Consider the following 25,009-nt stretch of genomic DNA (forward strand, 5'->3'; position numbering starts at 1 on the left):
CTCCTCTGGGCAAATGCCCAGAAGTGAAATTTCTGGATCCTATGATATAATCAGTTATACAATTTAGAGACATTTTTAATCATTCTGAAGTGGTCATTTCAATTCAAAGCCAAGGTTACTTTAGATGAGACTCAGCAGAAATGCAGGCTGACACGTCAAACTTTTGTTCTGGTGACTTGGCTGATGCTCGGTGGTGTGACATGATTTGTTCTCAAGCCTGGTTTCAATTTTTTTTTCTTACAGCATCAAGCTTCTAGCTGTGCAGGAACTGCTTGACAGAGAGGCCCTGGAAAAGGTAAATACTTTGTTCTTACTACCCCACATTCACCAACTTAGAGCAGAGTGCCACACACAGGAAAAATTCAACTCCCTGTGCCCAGAGACAGCACTTACTGCAAAGTGGGTCTGTTATTTTGTGTTCCTAACAGTCAGTGAACCATGCAAAATTTTCATCCAAACTCCCTACATTGCTTACATCCTGTTACAAACTCAGCGTTGCTCAGTTCCTTCAGGGTTGTGTTGAAGGCGGAGCCAGCCTTTCTTTTCCTTTTAACACCAGGCACCGGACTAGACTCCTTGCTGGCCCCTTCTCTCCGTTTCTGCCTGTGGGTGTTAGTTACTCTCTGGGCTTGTGGATGGTAGAATGGAGGCCCAGTGAAGTTAGGTCATGTGCCCAAGGAAAATTAGCTAAGCGGCAGAGTAAAGATTTGAACCCCACGGTTCCATTTTCCAAATCGGTGCTTTTTCTGTTTAACAGGCAAGTTCATGAGTTTGATCCCCTTTTTAGGCTATTTGTGAGGGTTAGGAAACTCCCTCCCCACCTCAAACTAGTGTTTCACTATGCCTGGGAAGAGATACCGACTGTTTCGGCTTTCTGTGATCACGTCAAGCATGCAGCTGGGGATTCTTTGCGGGTTATGAGTTCAAGTTCTGTGTGCAAGGTGGGGCAAGACCAAGAGCCACCCCATGGGCCTCCCAGCTCATACCAAGCTGCTCTCCTGGGGTGGCTCCGTCTCTTCCCGAGCACATAGCTACGGTGCTAATTAGAATCTCTAATGTTAGTGTAAAAGGAAATGGCTAGAGATATAAACGCTCAAGCAAGAGTACATTATTTATAGAATTTTAAATGTTTGGATTAGTGGTCAGTCTTCTGGTGGGCACTAAAGCAAAGTCTTTAAGCACCAAGCAGTGATGTGCGGGGAGGGGGCTGCTGAGCACTGGCTCTGAATTTAACATTCCTTCAGGCTCGTTTTCGCCCCAGGTGAAACAGGGATGATGCTGCTTGCCCGACCTCAGAGAGGCAACATGAGAACCAAATGAATTAGTGTAGCGGAAGGGCTTTCTCAATGCCAAAGCACTCGACACATATTAATTCTTAATTACTTGTATTAATTCTTAATACATATCCAGCCATTGAAATGCACAAGGTCCGGCTCTAAAAGATATCCTTGGGCCAAATGACAATGTTGGCTGTGGATAGTAGATTAGATTAGAAAGTATGTCAGTGTGAACTTTCCCCGAAGTCGGTAACTGGCATGTGTCAGAGAATGGACTTATTCTCAGGAATTATACGCTGATGTGTTTAGGAATAAAGGGGCATGCTGTTTCTAACCTCTTCTCAAATGACTCAGAAAAAACTAATGGAGATATGTGTATGTACATGTGAGCCGGGTGGGGGGGGAAAGAGCACACATAGACGGTAAAGCAAATGGGCCACATGCAGACAGTTGGCCCTTCTGCCTGGAGGAGCACACGAAGATTCTTTGTCTGCTCTTGAAACCTTTAAAAAGTTACCTCTCCATAAACAGTTTTCTTCTCAATATTCTCTACAGTTTTTTTGTTTTACTCCTTAATTTAAAAAAACCCCAGAAACCATCAGACAGAGCTCATAAACATGGGGCGTCCATGTGCTAAGCTGTATCCGTGTAATAAAAACACAGACACTGAAAGTATCGATTAGGTCTTTCAGCCGTGTTAATACTTGATTTGGAGAAGCCACACGGGCAGCCAGTTTGGGGGTACTGACTGCTAGCAGAGAAGGGGGGTCAGGGTTCGCTGTGGGGGCAGCCGAGCCGCTGCGCTGCCCTGAGGGGGAAGTGATGAGGCTGCCACAGAGTGGGGTGGAGAGTGTGGGGCTCAGGCAGCCTGGGCCAGAGCCACCTCCTCCTTCCGAACTGGGGCATCCCGGGTTACGGACCCTCTCTGTGCTTCAGTTCTCCAGTCTATAAAGTGGAAATCTTTATCATCCCCAATTCACGGAGGTTTTGAGAGGACAAAGTAGACAGTCAATGTAGAGGGCTTGGTGTGCAGTGATCCCCAGAAGTTAGTGGCTGCACCTGTTATCCCTCCTCCACCTTCCCCCTCCTCCCTCTTTCTCACCAGGTCCAATGATGGTTTTGTATTATTCCCCTGTCTCCATACATGACAAGTAGAATGATTTACGAGATGGTCTAAATATGCACAGAGGCCAGCTGGGAGCCAAGTTCACGTAGTGTCCTTCCTTCCTTCCTTCTTTTGTTCGTTCATTCATTCATTCATTCATTCATTCATTCATATCAAGGCCTCTGTTGAGCTTTCTACATGCCAGGCAAGTAGCAAACATTTTTAGGAAAGCCCAGAAGCAACCAGTTGACGCAAGCTTGGTCGTCAATGGCATTTTGAGTGACACCTGGTATATCACCTGGCATAATGCTACTTTTGCAGCGAGACTGGCCCGGTTCATATGCTAGAATAAGATGGGTTCCCAAAGAGCCTCGTGATGTATGGATTCTCATCCACCCGGACAAGTTAGAGAACCACCTAGAAAAGTTCCTAGTAAACTGCAGAGCTTTGCTACTCCAAGTGTGGTCTGTAGTTTCAGCAACATCGTAAGCTGGTCGGAAAGGCAGACTCTCGGGCTCCATCCAGACCCCCAATCAATCAGTTCTGCCCAGACCCATTGAGTTGTGTGCACTGAGGTCCAGGAAGCTGTCCTGAGGAGTATCATTTATGATCACCGTCCCTGCTGTTGACTCACCCATCTTGATAGAGAACGTCTGGGTGTCACATAGTTGCTTTGGTGGCCAGTTAAGCTCTCTCTCGCTCTCTTTTTTTTTTTTTTTCACCAAAAGAGAAGTAAACATCATCATTCGATTTGTCAGAACCCAGTTTTTATCTTTTGTTTTCCTGCTTCTTCCTTTCATTTAGAAGATAATCTTATTTAATTTAATAGGTAGAGCCAGAAGGGCCTCAGTTAGACACACATCCGGCAAACCTCAAACCTCTTTGACTGTCTTTGGAGCTGGGCTTCCAATGGCTGTCTGTTTTTGGGGTTTGCAAGACTGAACTCCCGAGATCCCACCATAGTGGAACTGGTCGCCTTCCAGATGCAGACCCAAGAGCGGGAACCTGTTGCCCGTGTGCCTTTCTCTTACGGTATGGAAGCTGTTCGGGGGTCGTCTCCCTCCCAAGTAGTGGTAGGTTAAATCCGACCAGTAAATAGTCATATTATGTAAAACATACTGGAAAAGGCTGAAGAGATGCAGTGTGTTTTGGAGTCTCCTAGATACTAAGATTTCTAGTGCTTTTTCTCCCTAATATTAGGCGTTGTTATTATGGTCTTAGTATTTCAGCTTCAGACTACCAGCCATTTGCCTGACTTCTCCTGTCCCGGGTTTTAGGCAGAGAGCCTGTCTGCTGTAACGCTGGCGAGGTTTTCCTGGTTTCCGCAGGGCCCGGGGCCAGCTCTGGGGAGGCTCTGTTGTCGGAGAGCCGAGGTCCCCTCCCAGCCTCACCCCTGTTTGGCTGCTGGACCTGTCAGGGGACCTTCCTTGGAGGCCCCAGCCCCTTTTTTCATGCATAAAACTGATCTCTCTGGTGCCCTCCCACCTAAAACACTTGGGTTTTACTTTCTCAGTAGATCCCTGATCACATTGTGAAGAGGGGAAAATTCTGCTTTTCATACTTTGTTTTCTCCTATTTTCTCTGTTTCCCTGCCCCAGTGTCCTTACTGGGCTTTGGGGCCTCTATGGCTAACATTTGCCCTACTCACCGTTAAAACGCACTTCCTGGGGAGATGTGAACCGTGAGCATGTACCCAGTGACCCTCACACACTCAGTAAGGTTCCAGTTTTTGCCTCTCCTAACACTGCTTGTCTTAAGTCAGGTACAATAGATTGGGGTGGAGGTTAAGGACCCCTGGGGGGATTAGGTCTCTGCATTTCTCTTCTCTACAAATACTACAAAAAGTCATTTCCTGGACAAGTGTCAATCATTTGTCATTTATTTAAAAAATAACCTATAAGCCATATAATTAATGAGCTAAGTTTCTCTACCAATTTCTTGTCTTAAAAAACTGCTGGAACCATGAGAAGATTACTTAATATGCACACCTGTCGGGACACGTGACATTTTGCTGACACAATGTTTTAGATCTCGCTGGGCTTTGTCGGCAAGCACCTCTCAGGTGCCGAGAGCAAGGACTGGCTCGGAGAAGGATGCACGCCGTCCTGTTCTCTCCGTTCTCTCTGCTGCAAGTGCGGGACGCTTTTGTTTTTCTGAACTTAAGGCACACAGACTTGTTTCCCAGGCTTTATAAACAGGCCTGTCTAATGCCTTTAAACGTGGCATTGCATGAAAGGAAATAGAAATATTGGTACAGCTTGATTTAGTAAGATCGTTTTTCAGTGACTCTTTCAAACAGCTTCCTGCAAAGCTGCAAACAATAGTTTGGCCGTTCACTCCAGCTGGAGGTCACCCTGTCGCTGGACGGGCCAGAGGGCAGAGCACCGAGCACCGGCTGACCCAACCCGGATCCAAGCCTGCCTGAAAAGCTGCCTGTGTGAGGTTTAGGCCACCCAACACACGGCCATCGCTGCGCTACCCCCGCCCCGGCCTCCACACGCCATGACTCAGCCATTACTCACAAGCTGGCTGAGCCCACGCTCCGTCCCCTGGAACCCTGGCTCGGAGGGTGCACAGACTGGGGTGGAATCCAGCTCTGATGTTTACTAGCTGGGGGATCTCCTGGGCAAGTGATTGATCACACGCAGTTTCTTTTTAACATGAGGGGAGCTCACAGTAATACCTGCCTCCCTGGGATTTTTTACGAGAATTAAGTCAGATACCATATGAGATAAAAGAGATTATGTATAGAGTGAGCACCAGAGTGATGGTGGCTAGTGCTGTCCCTGCTCCTGAGATTATCCCTGTTGTCACTGTCACCACCATCATCATCATCACTGATATCTCTTTTTTTCTCCTTTCTTGAGAAGCCCAACTTGAGATTGAGCTGATGCCATTAGAGGACAATGAAAAAGGAGTTACCACCCCTGCCCTCCCCTCGTTTGGCAAATTGTCCAGGACAAAAGGCCTGCCAGTCTTCCTGCCTGCTCTTGGATATTTTCCCTAGAATTGCAGCTTTGAAGCCCGGCTCTGAGTCTAGTTTTCCTACAGGTGGAGCCCATGATCCCTCGGGCCTCTTTTGGCACGTCATGTGGGAGATGAAGTGTATACATTTCACCAGCAAGCCTGACACTAGAAAAATTGAACTCGCTATTTGCACATGGCTAGTCAGGGACGTTTGCAGCTGGACCCTAGTGATTTGAAGTTAGTAGCTTCCTGGGAACTTCCAGAAGGAAATAGGGGGTAAATAGTAGTCACGTCGGTGTGTGTGGATAACCTAAGGGTGCTGGGTGCTTGTAGCTATAGCTGGTGAGCAGCTTTCCCGAGCACGTGCCCAGGTGCACACAGAAGCCTTAGCTCCAACATTACATGCTTTTGGAGGGTTTTTCACTAGGATTTGGACGTCCAGTTAATTTAGTTCGTGCAGCAATTGAGCACTTAACACTGTGCCTGAGTTGTGCTGTATACCAAGGGGGATAAAGCTCTATAAATACGTTCGAATGGCGTATATAGAATCTCAGAATGCCGGAGCTGAGGGAAACTGTTCAAACTGTGGAATCTAACCCTGTCGTCTTGCAGACAGGACATGGAGTCCGAAGGAGCTGAAGTGTCCCCTTGACCCAGGACCCATAGCAGTTGTTACGGAACCAGGAGTGACCCCAGTGGAGGGGCTGCATTCCAGAGCTCCCTTCAATACGGCCGCTGCCTGTCTCCCATGATCCCATTTAATCCGGACATTAGCTTTTGCAGACTTTGTGGAAGCTTCTATCTTCCAGGAGTGGGAGCTGACCCAGAGGGTCAGTTCCCGGCCAGGTGATGGAGAGCTGAGACTCAGGTCTTTTCACAGTATGACTCGTCTTGAAACAGACACAGGCACATAGTGTTTGTCTCCCTGCGCCCCCTTTGGTCCATCAGGGGAGCAGAGAATGTGGGCTGGGGGTTGGAGGACGAGGCGGTTGGAGGTTCAGGGCTCCGGCTGTGGACAGGACCAGGAGAGCATCTGGGAGTGGTGTGAGGGCTGCGGGGGCCCAAGGGCCTGCAAGGGGGGGCACTAGAGAACATGCAGCAGACACACCCTCCACGCAGGCTCAGTGTCAACATGAATAGCTTCAGGAATCTTCACATAAAGTCTACTTAAAAATACCTTTTAAAAAATAGCACTCTGTCTTCATTTAAAAATATCAGAATGAGATTCTCCAGCTCCCTTGGTTTATTTTTTCTCCCATGCCTGGTCCTTCGTGTACTCTGAGCCTAATTCAAATGCCATCTTGAATGGTCAGTATTCATGTGTCTGTTACTTTTCTTTCCTTTTTCTTAAGTGGGTTGAGCCAGATCAGTGTCTAAGCATGATTAAACTCATTGTAATCATGTTTCCGGCCACATCCCTTCCAGCAGGCAGCTGGTTACCTACCAGGAAGGAGAAACGGAGACCCCTGTGAAGGTCAGGCTCCCCCTGTTGGCTCTGTGGAGTCTGGCTCAGGCCCACCGCCGGGCGGCCACAGCCACCCCCTCACCAGCTCTGCTTTGCCAACTGCACACTTGGACCCCACCTCCGTTCTGGAAAGGGCTTTTGGCTGGGGTCCCCCCAGCACCTCAGCTGCCAGAAAATGGAACATCTTAGTGAATTATGGGCCAGGCTTCACAGTTCATTAAAAAAAATGTGTTTTCTCTTTATTCTTTTAGAATCACCAAGATATCGTGTATTTTTAGGAGCTCCCACTACCTTTCTTTCTTTATGAAAGCTTTTATTTGAAGTGAGCAAAAAGTAGAGTTCCAAATATGGCTCTTAAATCCCCTTTAGCTTCCTTAACTATCAAAGAGACCCGAATTAAGCAAGAGATTCTTTTAAATTGATTGCATTAGCAAAGTTTTTTAAACAACAGCATAGAATGTTGACGTGACGGTGAAGCCGGGGTCCCCATTCATTGCCGGCGGGGCTGGTGATGAGGCGCTCTTCTTCCTTAAGCTCCTGGCAGCGTGTTTTATCAGCTTTGAGATGCCCCTACCCTTTGGCCAGCAATCCCATTCCTGGAAGTGTATCTTAAGAAAATGACCCATAGAAACAGAAAATAATAAGCGTGTCATATCATGCTTTGTAACTATGAATAACGAATGGCAGTTCAGTGCTCTGTGGGAAGGGAGGGGTTAAGCAACCTGTGGTAGCAGTCCCCAAACCTGCAGTGTCTGGCCTCTTGTCCTACTTTCCTCTTTGCTCATGTCCTATTTCTCTGCTTTCCTGTACTTGGAGTTTCTTGTACCTTACATGGTCAGCCTTCATCCTTCCTCAGTGATCCTGAACCCTTAGGATCCTGGCCCCTGGCCCAGTTCATCTACTAAATCATGGCTTACCCTAGCCAGCTTCTAACCTAAAGCATTTATTGAAACGTTTTTTGTTTTTTGGGGTTTTTTTTGCTTTTTAAAAAATTATGAACTAATTTTATATAGAACTTAAAAATCTTATAGGCAGTTATCCATTTTGGTAATTTCTGTATAACTCTTTCTGTTTTGGTAATGAATACCTAATGATTTTATGTTAACAAATATTTCATAACATTTTGAAGCCATTTAGATACAATGCTAGGAATCTGGGAATGGATAAAGGAAAGAAATCATATCTGAAGCTTGTGTTGTCTAGGTAAGTCTGAACCCGCTGCCGCCTTCCACCTGTGATGGGTTGTCCCTGGGGCCGTTCTTCTTGATGGTTCCATTACTTTGCCTTCATCCTCTAAATTCATTATTTCTTCATCTCCTAATTGATTCTGTATTTATAGAGGAAAAAAGGACAAATCTTCTCATACCCATGTGGATTGCAAGCTCAGGCAGAGGCCAACACGAGGCCTATACCAAGAGCAGAAAGATAATTTCATTCAGGCTTCAAAGTGGAGGGGGCCTTGACAAATCACCACTCTCCATGTTTTGCTACGAATTGTATTATCATCAACTAGAGAGAGTTTGCCTGGCCTCTTATCGTGGCTTATAAATGATGGGCTGGTCTAGTCCATGATTCAAACATAGTGTGTCCATGTTAATGTTTTTCCTGTGCTGACTCTTGGGTTGTGATGCCCTCTTTCCTCTTCAAGAGGGCATCTGGAAGGCTCCAGTTCTGGAAATGGCAGCATAGCTTATATCAGTAAAACCTTCGCTCCAATAACAATGATCAACTCTGGGTAAAATGCAGACAGCTATTTGAAAGCACTGAGAGCTACCAAAAGCAGGTAGACACGGGAGAGCCATCAACCCTGGGCAGAAGGAGCCAGCCCTGGGTGAGATCCACATCCGTTTGGCTTTTCCCCTGATCGCCTTGCCCGGCCTGTGCATGCAGCTAGAGTTCAGACAGGAGATTTTTGGGGGGATATCATGAGTCTTCTCTCTTTTTTTTTTTTCTTGGTCAGTCTAGCTTAAGGTTTCTCATTTTTTGTTGGGCTTTTCAAAGACCTTTTGAGTTTGTTGATTTTCTCTGTTTTTTTTTTTTCTTCTATTTCATTCATTTCTGCTCTGATCTTTCTTGTTTCTTTCATTCTCCTTAATTTGGGTTTAATTTACTCTCCCCCCCCCCCCCCAGTATCTTCAAGTGGAAGCTTAGGCTATTGATTTGAGAGCTTTCTTCTTTACTAAGATAAGCATCTACAGCTAAAAATTCTCTTCTAAGCACTGCTTAGATGACTCCCATAAGTTTTGGTATGTTGCATCTTCATTTTCATTTGTCTCAAAGTTTTTTTAGTTTCCCTTGTGATTTCTTCTTCTTTCTTCCCATTGGGAATTTACAAGTGTGTTTAATTTCCACTCTTTTGTGGATTTCCCAAAATTCTTTCTGTTACTGACTTCTAATTTTTTTCTGTTCCACAGTGGTCAAGGAACATGCTTTACTTGACTTTGGTCCTTTTAAATGCATCAAAGCTTGTTTTATGGCCTAGAATATGATCTATTCTGGAGAATGTTCCATGTATACTTGTGAAGAAAGTGTATTCTGCTGTTGTTTGGTTGAGTGTTCTATAAATGTTTATAGGTCTGTTTGGCTTATATTATTGCTGAAGTCTTTTATTTTCTGTTAATTTTCTGTTTGTTCTAACCATTATTGAAAGTGGGGTATTGAAGTCCCCAACTATTGTTCCTTCTTTCAATTCTGTCAGTTTTTGTCTCATGTATTTTGGGGGCTCTGTTATTCAGTGCATATATATTTATATAATGGTTATGTCTTTCTGATTGAATGACCCTTTTATTATTATAAAATGTCCCTCTTTATCTGTAGTAACAGCTTTAATTTTAAAGTCTACTTTTCTAATATTAGTTTAATCATTCCAGTTTCCTTATGGTTACTGTTGGCATGATGTGTTTTTTTTAATCTTTTTACTTTCAACCTACTTGTATCGTTTAATCTTAAGTCTATCTCTTGTACCCAGCATATAGTTGGATATTGTTTTTTACCCAATTTGACAGTCTCTGACTTTTGATTGGGTTATTTAATCCATTCACATTTAATGTTATTATTGATACAGTTGAGTTTACAGATCTCATTTTACTTCTCATTTTCTAAATCTTACGTCTTTTTTTGTTCCTTTTCTCCTCTTTTATTGCTTTCTTTTGCATTAAGTGAATATTTTCTAGGGTAACATTTTAATTTCCATAATGATTTTTTTCACTCTGCTTTTTGAGTTATTTTCCTTGGAGTTGCTGTTGAGTTTACCATATAAATCTTAATTTATCAGATTTATACTAACTTTTTCCAGATTTGTACTAACTTAATTCCAATGAGAGATAAACACATTACTCCTGTATAGTTGTATTCCCTCTTCCCCCTTCTGAGCTGTTGTTATACATGTTACGTCGAACTACTATACTACAGACCCAGCTATACATTATTATACTCATTACTTTATATGCTTGTATGTCTTTTGAAGAAGATGATGAGAGAAGAAAGGAGAACAATTATCTACTTATAGTATTAACTGCATTAACCTTCTTATTTACCATTTCCAGTTTACTTCCTTCATTCCCGTGGATTCAGGTTACCATTTAGCGTCATTTTCTTATTGGCATCATTATAATACACACACACACACACACACACACACACACACACAAATGGATGGATGGATGAGTGAGTGGGTGGATGGATGACTGGATAGATAGATGGATATGTGGATACATACATACTACATGCATACATACACAGTTGGCAGGCAGACAAATAGAATATACCAGATTGCCGTATAACAATTTATTTACTGCTATGAGTCATGGCCAAAATGTTTGAAAACTGCTGTCCTGCACTATTTGCTGGCTTGGAGGAGGGGAAGAGGCTTGCTCTGGGGTTTTTTTCAATACTGGAAAGGCTTGCCCTTACGTATATCCTGAGCACTTTCCCCTCTGACCTTGTTAGTCTCTTGACTCTATCTTGCTTCTCAACAGAGAGAAAACGTGCTGGACTCACTGCATTCCCTTCAAAATTGTTACATGTAGCCACCACCTTGTACAAACACGCACATTGCCATGGTGACAGGAGTTACATGCAACTTCCTGTCTTATTTAGTCCACCCTCAAATGCTTCTGTTATCAGGAAATGCTAACAATGAGTTGGTGCTGAGAGAGAACTTTCAATTCACTTTTTTAGAGAATTCTGAGACTTTCACGAATGATTCATTCATTCATTTCTTGAGAGCATGACTTTGTACTTAGCAAGCTAGTGTGGGTTTTTTTGTCATTTTAAATGAAACAGAAGGGCAGACAGGTAAAACTCTTTTGCTCAGTTGCTAAAAACATTTATGCTGGGTGTTCTCAGTGGGTAAAATTATCCTGATTGAGCTGGTCACTAGGGCTTGCTTTGTCAGAATTAATTCAGTGGAGAAATCTGTCAAATTGTTAACTACCCATTTAGAATGAGTAATTCCTACAGCTGATAAAAAATATATATATTTTTATTAACCTAGGAGGCATTGAAATGGTGAGCTTGGGCCTTAACAAGATTCCAAACTTCTGGGAAAATATCCAACCTGCTTTCAGAGATTTTGATCTATCTTGGTAGAATTTCAGAAAAGTGTACCGACATCTCTTAGGAACACAGTCCAAGACCCCTTTCTAGATCCTAGACTTGGTTTCTCCTCCACATTCTGACCGTGCTGCCTAGCACACCTTGCCTCGACCCCAGCCTGTCCCACCTAACTCTCATCCATGACATGCAGACTGATTTTCACAGGCAGAATTAATCAGGTTGGAAGAAGACAGCCAGAGAAAACAAAGCAGCTCCCCATATATGAATTATTCTAAAATTACCTGCTCCCCTAGTTATCTGTCAGTGGCTTCCTGCACCAGTAGCCAGGCAAGAGATTTATTTAAGTGGCTCTGTAGTGTCATTATTGAGACACAGAGCACCTTCCTGATGTGTCCAGCCCTGGGGATCCACAGGAATCAGAAGTGCCCAGGACTAAAGCAAGATCCCCAGCATTAAACGCCAAAGAGCTGAACTTGGAAAGGAAAGTGACAAGCTCTGGTTTTTGGCCTGAATTTCCAGCATTTGCACCAGTTCCAGACATGGGGGTAGGAGCAGTGAGGGTGGATTAAAGCCTTCCGCCCCTGATTACAAAATCATGAGACTGTAGTTTTGTATTACTGCTAATCTTCCCCATCAGGCAAGACTTGTCTTCCCTTCCTGTCTCCACCTGGCTGAAACCTCTAGTTGAAGAATAAATTGCTACATATCGATTGTTCATTTTATTTCTCATTACCCAGAATCCCTGTTATGCACTTAGTCTGTAGTGGCTATATTTGTGAATAAGAGGGGAAAAAGTAACAAGTATTTTTAGGCTCCATTTCAGGATGTGGCAGGGACATTTTTTAATATTGTTTTTGGTGTTTAATTTAGTACAGCACTTAATTTGCTTTTATTTATGAAAAAAATGCAACGTGAGTGTGTACACGCACGCACTGGCACGTCTTCTTCCTGGATAAAGTTCAAGACGGTTGATCGGTATTTTTACAATGGCTAGAAAAGTGGGATTTCTAGAAAAGTTGAAAGAAGAGAGAAAAATTGAAACATAGAAAAGGATTATTTGGTCTCCATAGTCGAATTTTGTTTTCGCCCTTCATTTATAGTATGAGATAACCCTTCTAAGGCGCAAGGTAGATCATGTGACTCCTCTCCTCGTTCTTGCTTCATCAGGAAGCTGAAGGGCATAGTGGGGTCAGATTGACAGGGACTTGGGTCCTGGCTCAGCCCCTTGCCCTCTGGGCGATCTTAACCCCTCCAGCCCCACACTCCTCATTTCTCCAGCCATGGGGTGGGTCTTATCAGGCGACGTGTGTGTAAAGACCAGCGGTAGGGTTTGGCTCGCGGGAGCTGTTTAGTACACAAGCGCTGTTTTGGTTCCAGCTCATTAACATGGACGTCTCTTGGTGTCCTGCAGGACGCTGACATGGCCCTTGCCTGGTGTGCAACTGCATTTCTGTACCACTTCTCTCTGCCCTGTTTGCTTTTTACTCCCCCCACTCCCAGTAGCTTGAAAGGAGCTGGAGAGCCTATCAAGCTAACCTCAGGCAGTTAGGCTATTTTTAAGTGCCTCTGGCCAAAAATATAATGGGAGGAGAGGTTGACTAAAAGAGTTTGGGGATTTGGCTTTCCATTTCTCCCATTAGCACAGAAAACTGAGAAGTGATGAGTCTCAGGACATTCTCCAAAATGAGAATGCTATTTCACGAACAGCCACCTAGAGTTCTTGCTGCCAGAAATTGCCTGGGGTGACAAATCGCTGTCTCTCCATCCCTTGCGGCCCACTCAGAAAAGAACAATCAAATAGATGTGGTTTGCCCTGAGATAATTTAGGAAATATGAAGGTTTGAAAGTGTAGGATTTGGCATAATGCAAATCAAAATAAAATAAGTCATGAATCAGTAATACTTTCACCCACAGCTTTGAAGTCTTTATTTTTATGATTATTGCTGCTAAGGACGGCAGGCTGCAAAAACACCATTTGGAATAGCTGAAGGCTGGCGTTTTATAAGAAAAATGGCAGCCAGAGCAATTTCCCTGAGGGTCCATAAGAACTAATTTTGTTTAATGTGACGGTTCCTAAATAACTCTGGCTTCTTCGCAGGAGCACACAGGGAAGGGCTGGGAGCCTTGCAGCCTAAACTGAGTCTAAGAGTGAACTGAGTCGTTGGTGTTTAGGGACTGAGAAAATCTATCTCTGGGGCTGAAAAAAAGATGTGGGTGTACTCGTAGGAGGGTAGAGATGGGGAGCTAATGTACACCGTGGCTTTGTTCTGCTTCTCTTTGGGTTATTTTCTTTGGATTTAAGTACCTAAATAACGGTCTCCTACGCTCTTGTCTTGGCTTTTTCTCTCCTCCCATCTTCCATTTCTGTGTCCCTACCCTTTCTGTTGCCATATTTGAAACCTCAGAAGCAAAAATACTCATATTAGTAAATTGTATGTATTTAGAGACACTCTTCCTGAGCTATACCCATCTTGCCCATTCTTTGAGCCTGTTCACCTGAAAATATCAAAAAGGGCAGATTCTGGAAAGGAAGAGCTATCATTGGCTACACCAACATGGTTTGTCTTAGGAAATGTGATTGTCATCTTACAAGCTTGGGGCCGATGCCTTTTTGCTTATAAGTAAAATGTTCTAACATATATGGATCACATTTCCTATCGAAATTTGGGTTCAGCATTTCATTGGGAAGGACCGAATGAAACTCTGTGCTGTCAACCCTAGTCGTTGGCATGTTTCTTCAGTGACGTGAAAATGGTAGCACCCATGGAATGGCATCTTGAGAGCAAACCGTGGCGTGGCCATCCCAGTGTCTCTGCTCCGACGTGGGGTGTTTCACTCGGCCTGTAAGCTTTCCTACACTCTCCCAAAATAGCCACAAAATCCTACAAAATTCATTGCTATTTTCAGACCTGCTTCCACTTAGAATAATTAGTTTCAATCATTACTCACACGTTTAATGCCTAATTTGGGACAAAGTATTTATTTGCCCTAAAACTGTCTTTTTTGAGCTCCTGAGAGCCTCTATTCCAGGAATTACTGGGTGCTGTGCTCCTCTTCCAGGTGCTCAGTAACCGTGTGGTGAGAACACGAGTCACCTCCATCCCTAGGTGGCCTCCCGGGGGCCGGCACTGACCCCCTGTTCCCTGCGGGGTGGAGGGCTCTATGACGGCCCTCGCCTGGGGTCGCGCCTGGTGTTTGTTGAATGAACAGAGTGGTTCCTCTGCGTTACCTTCAACATCCAACCCATTGTCCAAAGCACTTTCTTTATTACGGACGTAAAATTCACATACCATAAAATTAACCATTGCAGAGCTCATTTGAAAGCTCACGATGCGGTGGCATTTAGTACGTTCACAGTGTCGGGCAACCATCACCTCTGTCTAGTTCCAAGACATTTTCATCATCAAAAAGGAAACCCAGTACCCCATAAGGAGTCACTCCTCCTTCTCCCTTCCGCTGGCCCCTGGCAACCGCCAGTCCGCTTTCTGTCTCTATGGATCTGCCTATTCTGGGCATCGCATATAAATGGAATCATACAACATGGCACCTTTTGTGTCTGGCCTTTTCCCTCAGTATATTATTTTTGAGGTTCATGCATGGCAGACAGGTGTTACTATGCCATTCCTTGTTGTGGGTCCCTGCTGTTGCAGTCTATGGATGTAGCACGTTTCGTGTTTCATTCTTTGGTTGATGGGCATGTGAGTCGTTTTTATCTTTGGGCTGTTGTGAAGGGTGCTGCTGTGAACATTCACATCCGAGTATCGGTTTGAGTGCCTGTTTTCATTTCTTGGGAGCCAAGTTATGCTTGTTCCGTGATTATCTGTCAAACTTGTCCACTGCTCTCCTTTTAGTCAAACCATCTCATATCTTACTGCACTACCTAACTGATCTGGCCCTTCTCCAGCCTGCACTGTACACTGCAGCTCGAGGGCCTTTTTAAAAATGCAGATCTGTTGTTTGTGCCCTTCATTAATTTTAGGATTCTCGTAAGATAAGGAACAAACTCCTTGCAGGGCAGGCAGGGCCTCGGACGTTCCTTTAAGCTCATTTCGCCATTCTGCCGCTCACCATCTGTGCTGCAGCCACACTGATCTCTCTGTCCTACAAGTTCTCCATGTCTGTCCCACCACCGGCCCTTTGCACATGCTGTCCCACTGCCTGGGTTGCTCTCCTCTCCTCTTTGCCCAATTAACTCTGTCTCATCCTTGAGTTCTGAGCTCAAGCATCACCTCTTCAGGGAAGCCTTCCCTGACTAAGCCGAACTCCCCTCGTCACTACCCCCATTGCCACCATGGATGCCACAGGCTCCTTGAACCACTCCTTCATGGACCAAGTTTCAGCCGCAGCTTTATGTTTGGATGATTATTTGATTAATAACTGTGCCTACAGAGACAGAAGGCTATACACAGAGCATGGGTTCTGGAGTTGGACTGCCTAGGTTCAAATGCTGGCTCTGCCCCTTACTGGCTATGTGTTCTTGGGCAAGTTAATTAGCCTCTCTGTGCCTCTGTTTTCTCATCTATCAAATGAAGATCATAATAATATCTACCTTAGGAAGCTGTTGTGAGAATGAAATAAATTTATGTGTTAAATACTTGGCACTAGAGGGACCTCAGTAAAAGTATCTTTAATATAATTTTTTTTTTTTAAGTGTGCTTACATCACCACCCTCCCACCCTTCATCCACAGACTCCAAGCTCAGGGAGGGCAGGGGACCATGTGTCTGTTGCTCACCATTATAGCTCCAGAGCCTGGCCCAGGATCCCCATGTAGTTAATGCTTGTTAAGTTTGTACTGAATAATTGCATGAATTGTCTCTCCTCCTCACCAGACAAGAATATTAGCAACAGTTTCCCGTCTTTCTGTCCATGTCCGCAGTGTTGTATTTCAGGGGTTTCTAACTCCCGGTTTGCAGCGTGCTGGCTCCTGGCTGCAGCCCTGCTCACTTCCTCAGCTGCTGAGTTTGGGGCATTGTGCCATCAGGTGTGGCAAGTTGAAGGCAGGGATCCTCTTCCCGTGGCCTTGTCCTGACAGAGTGGCCCGATCTGTATAACAACCACAAGAACACGTAGGAGGCTTGCTGTATGCCAAGTCTTGTGCTACCTGCTTTAGAAATATCAAACTGGTGAGGTGGGAACAGTTTGTATCCTCTTGTTACCCATGAGGAAACTGAGGCACGGAGCAGGTGAGTAGTCATTTGCCCAAAGTAAGTGGCAGAGCCAAAGTCTGGATCTGTGCAGCCTTTCTATAGAGTCCTGTTCCTAAGCTCACCCTTAAATAATGAACATGACCCCACTTAACATCACAGCTTTAAGGCACCAGAGTGGAGTAGACATCCCACCGATTTCTGGCCCTGTGATCCCCCCACCTTTTGTGCACACCTGAGGGTCCACACAGGATAGATGGACAGCAGGACAAATTCTCTAAAGAGACATTTTGTTAAAAAGCAAAGCTAGAGGGAAAAAAAAAATAAAGGTGAAAGTGGTTTATCTGAAGGTGAAAGAAACTGAACTATTTATGAAGACTCTTATTTCTTATATCAGGGAGTTAAAAAAAGAAAGTGTCACTTCCTCTCTGATTGTACATTCCAAGGGCTTAATATCTGTGGTCATTCACACTCTAGGCCCTGGGCTGCTATCACAGGAATGTATATTTAAATAAGCAAAGACTTCCTGATTTATTTTCAGAAATGAAGACGTTTTCATTGTAAACGCTAACTTAGGATTTTTATTTAAACCTGTGAATGATAGCACTTTGAGCAGGTGAGGATAGAATTGGTCTTACAACTACTTTGTTAGGTGTTTTTAGGATGTTTATAAGTGAAACAAAATGAGCCTCAAAAAAGCAGAAATTTCTTCCAACCAAAGAAACATCCAGCACCGTGGATGGCATCCCATGTCCATATAATAGCATGTGAGAAGGCCCGGGGAGTGGATTTAGAAGGGTCTGTAATAGTGTGGCACAGTGGTAAGCAGGAAGAACAGAACACGGCCGCGTGTGTCTGTATGAATACACAGCTGTATTGATGAAATCCATAGGAAACAGCCTGCGAGGAAAACCATAAAAGGTTAGCGGTGGCTCACTGTGGCATGGTGGCATTCTGTGGTTCTCAGCTTTACAAGTTCTCCTGTAATGAGCTTGTGTTCATTTATATCCTGACATAAGCCTTGACTTAGAAGAGAAAAAAACTGCCACAAAACTATCCCAGTTTTCACTCCCATCTGAGATTAAGAGTCTTCACATCCAAAGAGCTTTGGAGAAGAAAGGAACCTTTGGCAGTGGCCCTGAAGGGCGACAGTGAGGGCTGATGAGGACAGTGGGGAGGACAGTGGCCCTGTGGCTCCCTCCCCTCCCAGCCTAGCTTTCACCTCCACGAAATCTCCCCCTCTCTCTGCTCTCCACTTTACTGTTCCCCCTGCAGAAGAATGTCAGTTACCCTTGAAAGGTTCCCCCCCCCTTCTCTTCTTTTGAACCATCTTGTTCAGGAAACACATGATAAGTAACTCTTGGGAACCGAGAGGAGAGGCTACCAGAACCAGCAGCGTGTGGGTGTCCCTTCCCTTGACTCTGTAAAAGCAGCTAATGATTAGCTGGTGGTGGAGGCTGCGGAGACGCCTCTTTGTTTGCTCCTTGTCTTCCTCAGCATGATAAGAATGTTTAAACAAGGATGACAGTCACCCAGAATCCCTTTCGGGTCCCCACGGGAAGCGGGCGTTCATGGAGCTGCTCTGGAAGTGTGCCGTCCCCCCCCCCCCCCCCCCCCCCCCCCGCAGAGCGCGATGAAGGGGCTGGAAGCCCACTGCCTCCTCCACGGATGATGGAGGGAGGGCTCCGAGTTTAGAGCAGGGGCTGCCTTACCGAGCACTGAGCGCTTGCGGAGAAGTGACAGAACGGACTTGCGGTGCCAGGCCCTGGTCTCCACCAGGAGGGAGGCTGTGCTCTGACGCGCGGACCTCTCCGGAACTGCTGTGGCCCCAGGCCCCCTGGTGCAGTGGTGATGGAACTGCCTTTAGCACGGCGGGGGCTGCGCGGGTCTGAGGTGCGGAGAACCCGGCTTTGGGACGCCCGTGGCGCAGCGCATGCGCGCACACGCCGTCCCGTGGCTCGGTCGCTGGGTTGGTTTTCTGAGCTTTCTCTGCACTGTGCGTTTCAGCATGGGAGCTGGCCGCACCTGGGTTCTCACCCGGCCTGGCCCGCTTGCTGGCAGCCAGTGACCTTGGCCTGTTACTTCTCCGAGCGCCGGTTTGCTCACGTGTCACATGGGAGTACCATTACCTGCCTCACGGGGTTATCATTAGGATTAAATGTGATAATCTGTGAAAAGTGCCTGACACATGATTGGCACTTAAAAAATGCTGGTTCCCTGCCCTCCCCATTGCTTTCCTCTGGCTCTATATTTTATACAGCATTCAGAAGCAGACCCGCTGGTAGAGTGTTGGCCACCTGTGTTTCTTACTGTTGTTGGATGTAGCCAAACCTTACCTATTAGAATTACTGCGTATTAAAACTATGCTCTTATTCCGGGCAGTTTAGCGAGGGGACTTTGGGTGGGGCCTAGGCGACATGAAGGGAAGCTGATGCCATTTTTGGAAGAGTGGAATCCACTCTCCCTGCGTGGGGTAAAGCCTTTGGAAAGTTCGCCCAATGTCCTGTCAACACAATCAGCTTCTTCACGGAGTTCATGCAGCAATTATCCCAGAGAAAGAGGGAGAAAAGAGTTTTAGTGTTTGTGAGAATCTTGTATTCCCTCTCTCGTCTTTACACTTCCCTCACCCGTCCCTTCTCTGCCTTTCCCTCTTCTCTCACCCTCTCCTCCCGGAGTTCTAGAATCATACAGTTTTGGAGCTGGAAATACCCTTGGGTGGTGGGGTCATCTCCTCTCATCCCTACACTTTATAGATGGGGAGACTGAGACCCAAGGTCCCAAAGCTCCTCCTCTTCTTCCAGCCCACCAGAGGAATGTGGCCCGCTGAGGAAACTTCCAAAACTAGGAGGAAACAAGCCCAGTTCTTTCTTTCAATAATGGAAAATGGTGGTTGCTCAGTGAGCCCTCCAGGAGCAGAGAGAATGACCTGAACTCCCTCCCTCCGCGGACTTGTGGCCCTCTAGGAAAGGGCATGATAGGCAGTGCCGTAGCTGTATTGGGAGAGGGGCTCAGTGCCCTGGAGTCCCCCCCCCATCACATCGCTGTCCCACGTTGCACCTGGATACGTGCCTGTGTTTGCACTGACCTAAGACCGGGGCTTCTCTCTTCTATGATGGTCCTGGCTCTGTGGGAACATAGGGCATAAGCTGACGAGTAAATTTTTTCTCTTTTGGACAGATTGAGGCAGAAAGAGAGTTTAAAGACTTTTCGCTTTTGCTTTATGTCCATGTTACACGCCGTGTGTGAGCCCCTGCTCTGCAGAGAGGTGCGCCAGGGCCAATAAGACCTCTGAGAACCGTGAAGGCACTTAGCTCCTAGTTCAACCAAGCAACAGAACTGAGGACACAGCTACCCTGTAGGCCTTCAAAATATCAACATTTTAAAGTCTAAATATCCCAGGAAAACTTTGTAATAGACTTGTTATACTTAGAAGGCCAAACATGGTTAATATTTAGTTGGCACTCAGATGTACTTTGCTTTTGCACTGGTGTTTTCTCTGAGTACGCGGACGTTTTTTAATGACCTTAACCAATCTTTGGTTTCACTCTAAATGTGATCCTTCACCGATGCCCATAGATGTACTGGCTTCTATTATTGTCTGTAACATTTCCGCCCTTGAAGATCCTGGCAAATGATAAGCCCTTGCTTACTATCAACATTACAAAAATGTTGTCTCTGTTATTTGCTCCGGTTTCTATAGTATTCAAATGAAGTTTCGGTCTCTTGACCTCGCATGGTCTAAAAACAAGGACATCTTTATTTGATGATGGCAATTTATCTTCTTAAAGGAGAGCTCACCTGTGCTGCTTTAGCCACCATATACTGCGTTCTCAATAGCAGCCACTGAGTGCGCAGGGGAGATGGGTGGTTCACGTGTGGAAAACTCATTGTCAAGGAGAAGTCACCGCCACACTCTGAAAAGCAAGCAAAACAAGCAACTCAAAGCAAAGCAAGTTTATCTGGAAATTTGACCCAGAGGGTTCTGAGTGAAAACACCCTTCCCCCACCATCCAGGAAGCAGGGATCAGGGTGGCCATTTGGAGTTGCCTTTGGAAATGCCAGCCAGTACCCTTGATATTCCATCTCTGGCTAACTGTACGGTCACCACTATAACACATCTTTATACCTAGCTCCCAGAGCCCTGGGTTTCATTCTAACTTAACCAGACAGGGACGATGAAGGGATCCCTGAGTTTGGTGATGGCTGGAGAGGCCACCGAGGGAAATTGGAATGCCTTTCCTATTTATGTTTCTCACTCAGGACCAGATGAGTAAGGAATATGCATTTCAGGAATGGGGAGGAATAGAAAGAAGAAAGAAGTCCAAAGGTCCACAAACAAAACACGGTTGGTCTCCAGGCTTGGAACCTTCTGTCACTGCAGAGATAAGCAGAGTGAGCTGATCCAGGGCAGACCCAAGGTGCGGCACATCAAAAACAGAGCCCAAGGACTCTTTTCCTTTAGGACTTGACGTGCCTAAATGCCAGCGCCTCAGGCATCTTGTAGATTGGAGTTAAAATGTCTGACTTTGAGGCCCCCTCTTGCCCAGCCAAAGGGTAGGATGGATAGGGAGTTGATCCAGTGTTCTGCCATCTTGACCAGCTGGTTGTGGGGCTGGTGCTGAAGAATGAGGATATCACCCCTATTTGGTCTGAGGCTAGAGAAACAAGTCCTGCCCATGGTCGTTCTCGTGACTTACCCCGGGAGAGAGAAGCCGTGCTCGGGATCCTCGGGAGACATCCCTTTGACTCATTGGCTCGGCCAGGATCTGCGCCGTGCCTCCCGTGTACCATGCTGCGGGTGGGCTCCCTTCGTGGTCTCTCCCAGGACCCGCTGAGAAGAGCCAGTCAGATGCTTTCACGGTGTGGGGCGATAGCCGAAATGGTATGTTTGTTTCGAATAGTCAAAACTGTCTTTTTAGACCACAGGTATGAAAACTAGGAAGTCTGAGTTCAAAATCAGCAATTGTCGAGCCTCGTCTGAGCTGTTCAAATTTTAAAGTTGCTTGGGGGCTCTTGTGAGAAGAGCCCAGATTGGCCCTAACCTCCGAGATTCCGAGTCGGCAAAGGATGACGTTCACAAGTCTATGGTCTTAAGAACCAGCGCGATTTTGATGGAGGCAGGGGCTGAGCTGCCCACCGGTCTTTTAGAAACACGTTGGCGAGGGGTAGTCTGTGCAGGTCAGTTACCTGGGAGACGGACTTCTTCCCCGTCATGCACATCTCCCCGTTTCCACCCTTTCTGGCCTGGTGAGCCTCTCTTACCTAGGAGAGTATTATTTCTGCCTTCTCCTTGGGTGAAGCAGAAAATGTGAGAACCAACTGTTCTACGTAGAACAGTTTTAGGCAGAGTTCAGCTTGAGGGCTCTCAGAGGATGCTTTTGTTCTCCTGGGACATTCTTAGGAGAAAGGATGTAAGGCTTCAGTAAGGCGGCTGGCCTCCGCCGGGGCCCCCCCTGCTCCCGCTATTTCACCGGTCCTGCAGGGAGGTAGGGCCGCCGGAGGTAGACCTCAGTTCGGACCGTCCCCTCAGACGTAGCCACTGTGTAATCTTGAACGTAAACTCACATTTTGGTTTAGCGTTCTGTGCTGCCTTTCACTCAGGAGTAACCGGCAGGCTGTCTGCGTCATGGGGGTGGTTGGGGGTGCTGATAGGAATGAGGTATACAAGACAGGAAAGCTCTGAGCAGGCTTCTCACACTTGCCCAACTTGTAAATCACTGCGGGATCCTGTGAAAATGCCTGTTTCGGTGCAGGAGGCCTGAGGTGAGCCTGTGACTTTGCATTTCTAACAGACTCCCAGCTGAGGTCGATGCTGCCAATTGTGTCCAAAAACAGAGGAACTACTGAAGAAGGTGGTATAGACGGGGCTCACCTAACTCTGTGGGCTGAGCGAGGTTATCAAGGGCAAGGCTTCAGATGTCCAAAGTGTAGATGGCCCTTAAGGTTCAGGAATTATGGTTCCTTAAATCTCTTAAGAGTTTACCTGTGAAAGAAAGGCTTTTAGATAGAAAATGAAAGGAGAATGTCTTTCCTTCATCCGAAAACACCAACTTCACCCTGTGTCAGAGTCACCTGGAGGGGCTCTTATAATGCAGATCACCTGGCCCCAGTCCCAAGTTTCTAATTCAGCCGGTTGGGTGGGGCCCGAGAATTTGCGTGTTTAATGAGCTCCCAAATGATCCTGTGATCACACTTGGACCAGCAGACTTGAGGCCCCAAAGGCCGTCATCTCGGAGAGCGGTAAGCGTGGAGAGCGGCGTCGGCCCGTGCCACCTCTTCCCGTTCTAACCCTCTCGGTCAAAGCGGCATTGCCAGGAGTGCGGAGTGTTTACGCGGGGCTGGCGTGTGCAGTGTGCGTGGCAACTTCGCCCATCTTCGGGTATCTGAAGGTCCTGTGAGGGTTAGGAACGATGAGATTTGTGGCGCCCGTATGTAGCCCTTCCCAGCATAGTGGGGTCCCCCAAGCTCTGGGGCTCTCTAATCTGGCTGGTTGGCCGATCACCTGAAGGGGCTTTTGAAAAAGAGAGCCCTTCCCCCCAGGGTACTTCCTGGGAGATTTGGGGGAGCAGCCAGGTGCGGGACTCCCTGCGTGGAGAAGAGCGAAGCACCGGATAGATATTAGGAGCTGCTTTCCTTTCTAATGATTCTCGGATTCGGCTGTAATGATCACTCAGCAAGCAGATGATTCCCCCGCAGGAGATTGGGCCCTTTGTGGAGTACATTTCCTCGCTGGATCCCTAAAGTTATCGTCAGTACATTCCGGCTGCATTTTCCAAAGTGCTTCATTTCCCATCCAGGGATGGCTTCCAGCCAGGACCATCTGGCCAAGGGGACCCATCTGGGGTGAAGGCCCCATTAGCAACAGCACCGTCCACAACCACTTAGCCCCAGTAAAAGCACCGATGACCAAATCCCAAAGAGAACACTTCTCAGGCAAACTCAAAGTCAGATTCAAATTGAAGCAATTATTGAGATGAGCTGCAAGAAGTGTGTGTCATGCATGGATTTGAGGAGTGCCGGCCTCCCTGGAGCTTCCTGGTTCACCAGCAGATGCTCAGAGAGGATCCCTGGCCACCCTGCTCTGTGCCAGGTGAGCTTTATAATGGGGACTTGGGAACAGTCCCTGCTTTTGTTTGCAGTTAGGAAAAGGCAGACACTTATTTGTCTACCTGTCAAAGCAGAACCCCGAGAACAGCACATATCTAAAGTAGACCTCCTGTCATCTGCCCTCCCTTCCCCAGGGAGGGCTGCCTCCTCTCCCCTCTCACAGGCCGTGTGAGAGCACTCCCAGGAAGGGCCAGGAATGCAACAGACTGAGGGCTTCAGAGGGGAGGGGCATGGGGGACTGGGACAGGCTGGTGATGGGTATTAAGGAGGGCACATACTGCGTGGAGCACTGGGTGTTATACGCAAACAATGAATCATGGAAATCTACATCAAAAACTAAGGATGTACTGTATGATGACTAACATAATAAAAAATTATTTAAAAAATGGAATGCAGCTCTGTGCCACGGAGCTGTTCCTGTGAGGGGCTGACAGCTGAGAGCTGTTTGCACCCCCCACCCCAGCCCTGAGCTGCCTGCGTGGGGGGGCAGCTGCAGTGGCTCTCCCCTTAGCGGGCATCAGAATCACCTGGAGGGCTTTTTAAAAACAGATCGCGGGACCTCACTCGCGATTCTGATCCTGTAGGTCTAGGATGGGGCCAGAGGATTTCTAACAAGTTCCCAGGTAAGGCTGAAGTTCCCAGGCCCCGGGCCACACTTGAAGAACCCCAGGGGTAGTGTGTCAGCATGGCCATCACAACTTATCCAGGGACAGATGGAGGGGGATTGAATGACAGAGGCAGGAGAACTTCACAGCTCTGCTGGTGACCCAGGCGAGAGAAGATGGGGCTCTGAAACAGGCCGCGGCCATGGGACTAGAGAACGAAGAGAGGGAGCTCTGGACACGTGTGACAGTGGAATGGGTGGGCCAGGCCCAGTGAGCGATGGGACCCGGGAGGGAGGGGAAGAGGCCAAGCAGAGGGACGAGGCCAGGACCTGAGATGGGAATGGGGGTGGGCGAGGGCTTGTCTCTTTGTGGTCTGCTGGGTTTGTGGTTCGTGGAGACCTTCAGGTGGAAATGGGAAAAGGGTTGTCAAAATACTGTTCAAACCTCAAGAGAGAAATCGGAGCTGCAGGTACAGATTTGGGGGTCTGTGGGACAGAGGTGCAAGCTGAAGCTGAGGAGCTAAGGAAGACTACTTAAGGGTAGCTCGTTGAAGAGAGAGGGGTGAGATGCTGGAGGAAGCCAGAAAACTCACCTGTAGGGCTGGGCAGAGAAAGAGGAGAGAGATATTGCTCCCAGGTGCATGAAGCAAAGGGACAGACAGACAGTGTCCCCAGGAAGGGGCAGAACCAGATGTGGGAGCATCTCAAAAACTAAACCCAAGCGTGACACATTCTGGGGACCCCTCAAGAAAACCAACCTCCAGAGTCTGGGTTCTGTCTG

At 46.7% G+C, this 25,009-nt stretch overlaps 1 protein-coding gene across 4 annotated transcripts in view; it reads left to right on the forward strand.

Annotated features, from left to right (window-relative positions):
* EEPD1 (endonuclease/exonuclease/phosphatase family domain containing 1) overlaps positions 1-25,009 on the forward strand; it is a 107,608-nt gene that overhangs the window by 68,968 nt on the left and 13,631 nt on the right. For all 4 annotated transcript variants that reach the window (XR_008956379.1, XR_008956380.1, XM_048213026.2 and 1 more), the window contains exon 3: positions 244-295. Coding sequence is in view for 2 of the 4 variants with exons in the window: in XM_048213026.2 (XP_048068983.1) it covers positions 244-295 (52 nt within the window). In the remaining 2 variants the exon portion in view is untranslated. The remainder of the gene's footprint in view (positions 1-243; positions 296-25,009) is intronic.

This window comes from Ursus arctos, unplaced genomic scaffold (genome assembly GCF_023065955.2).
Source record: "Ursus arctos isolate Adak ecotype North America unplaced genomic scaffold, UrsArc2.0 scaffold_3, whole genome shotgun sequence".
NCBI classification, from domain to species: domain Eukaryota; kingdom Metazoa; phylum Chordata; class Mammalia; order Carnivora; family Ursidae; genus Ursus; species Ursus arctos.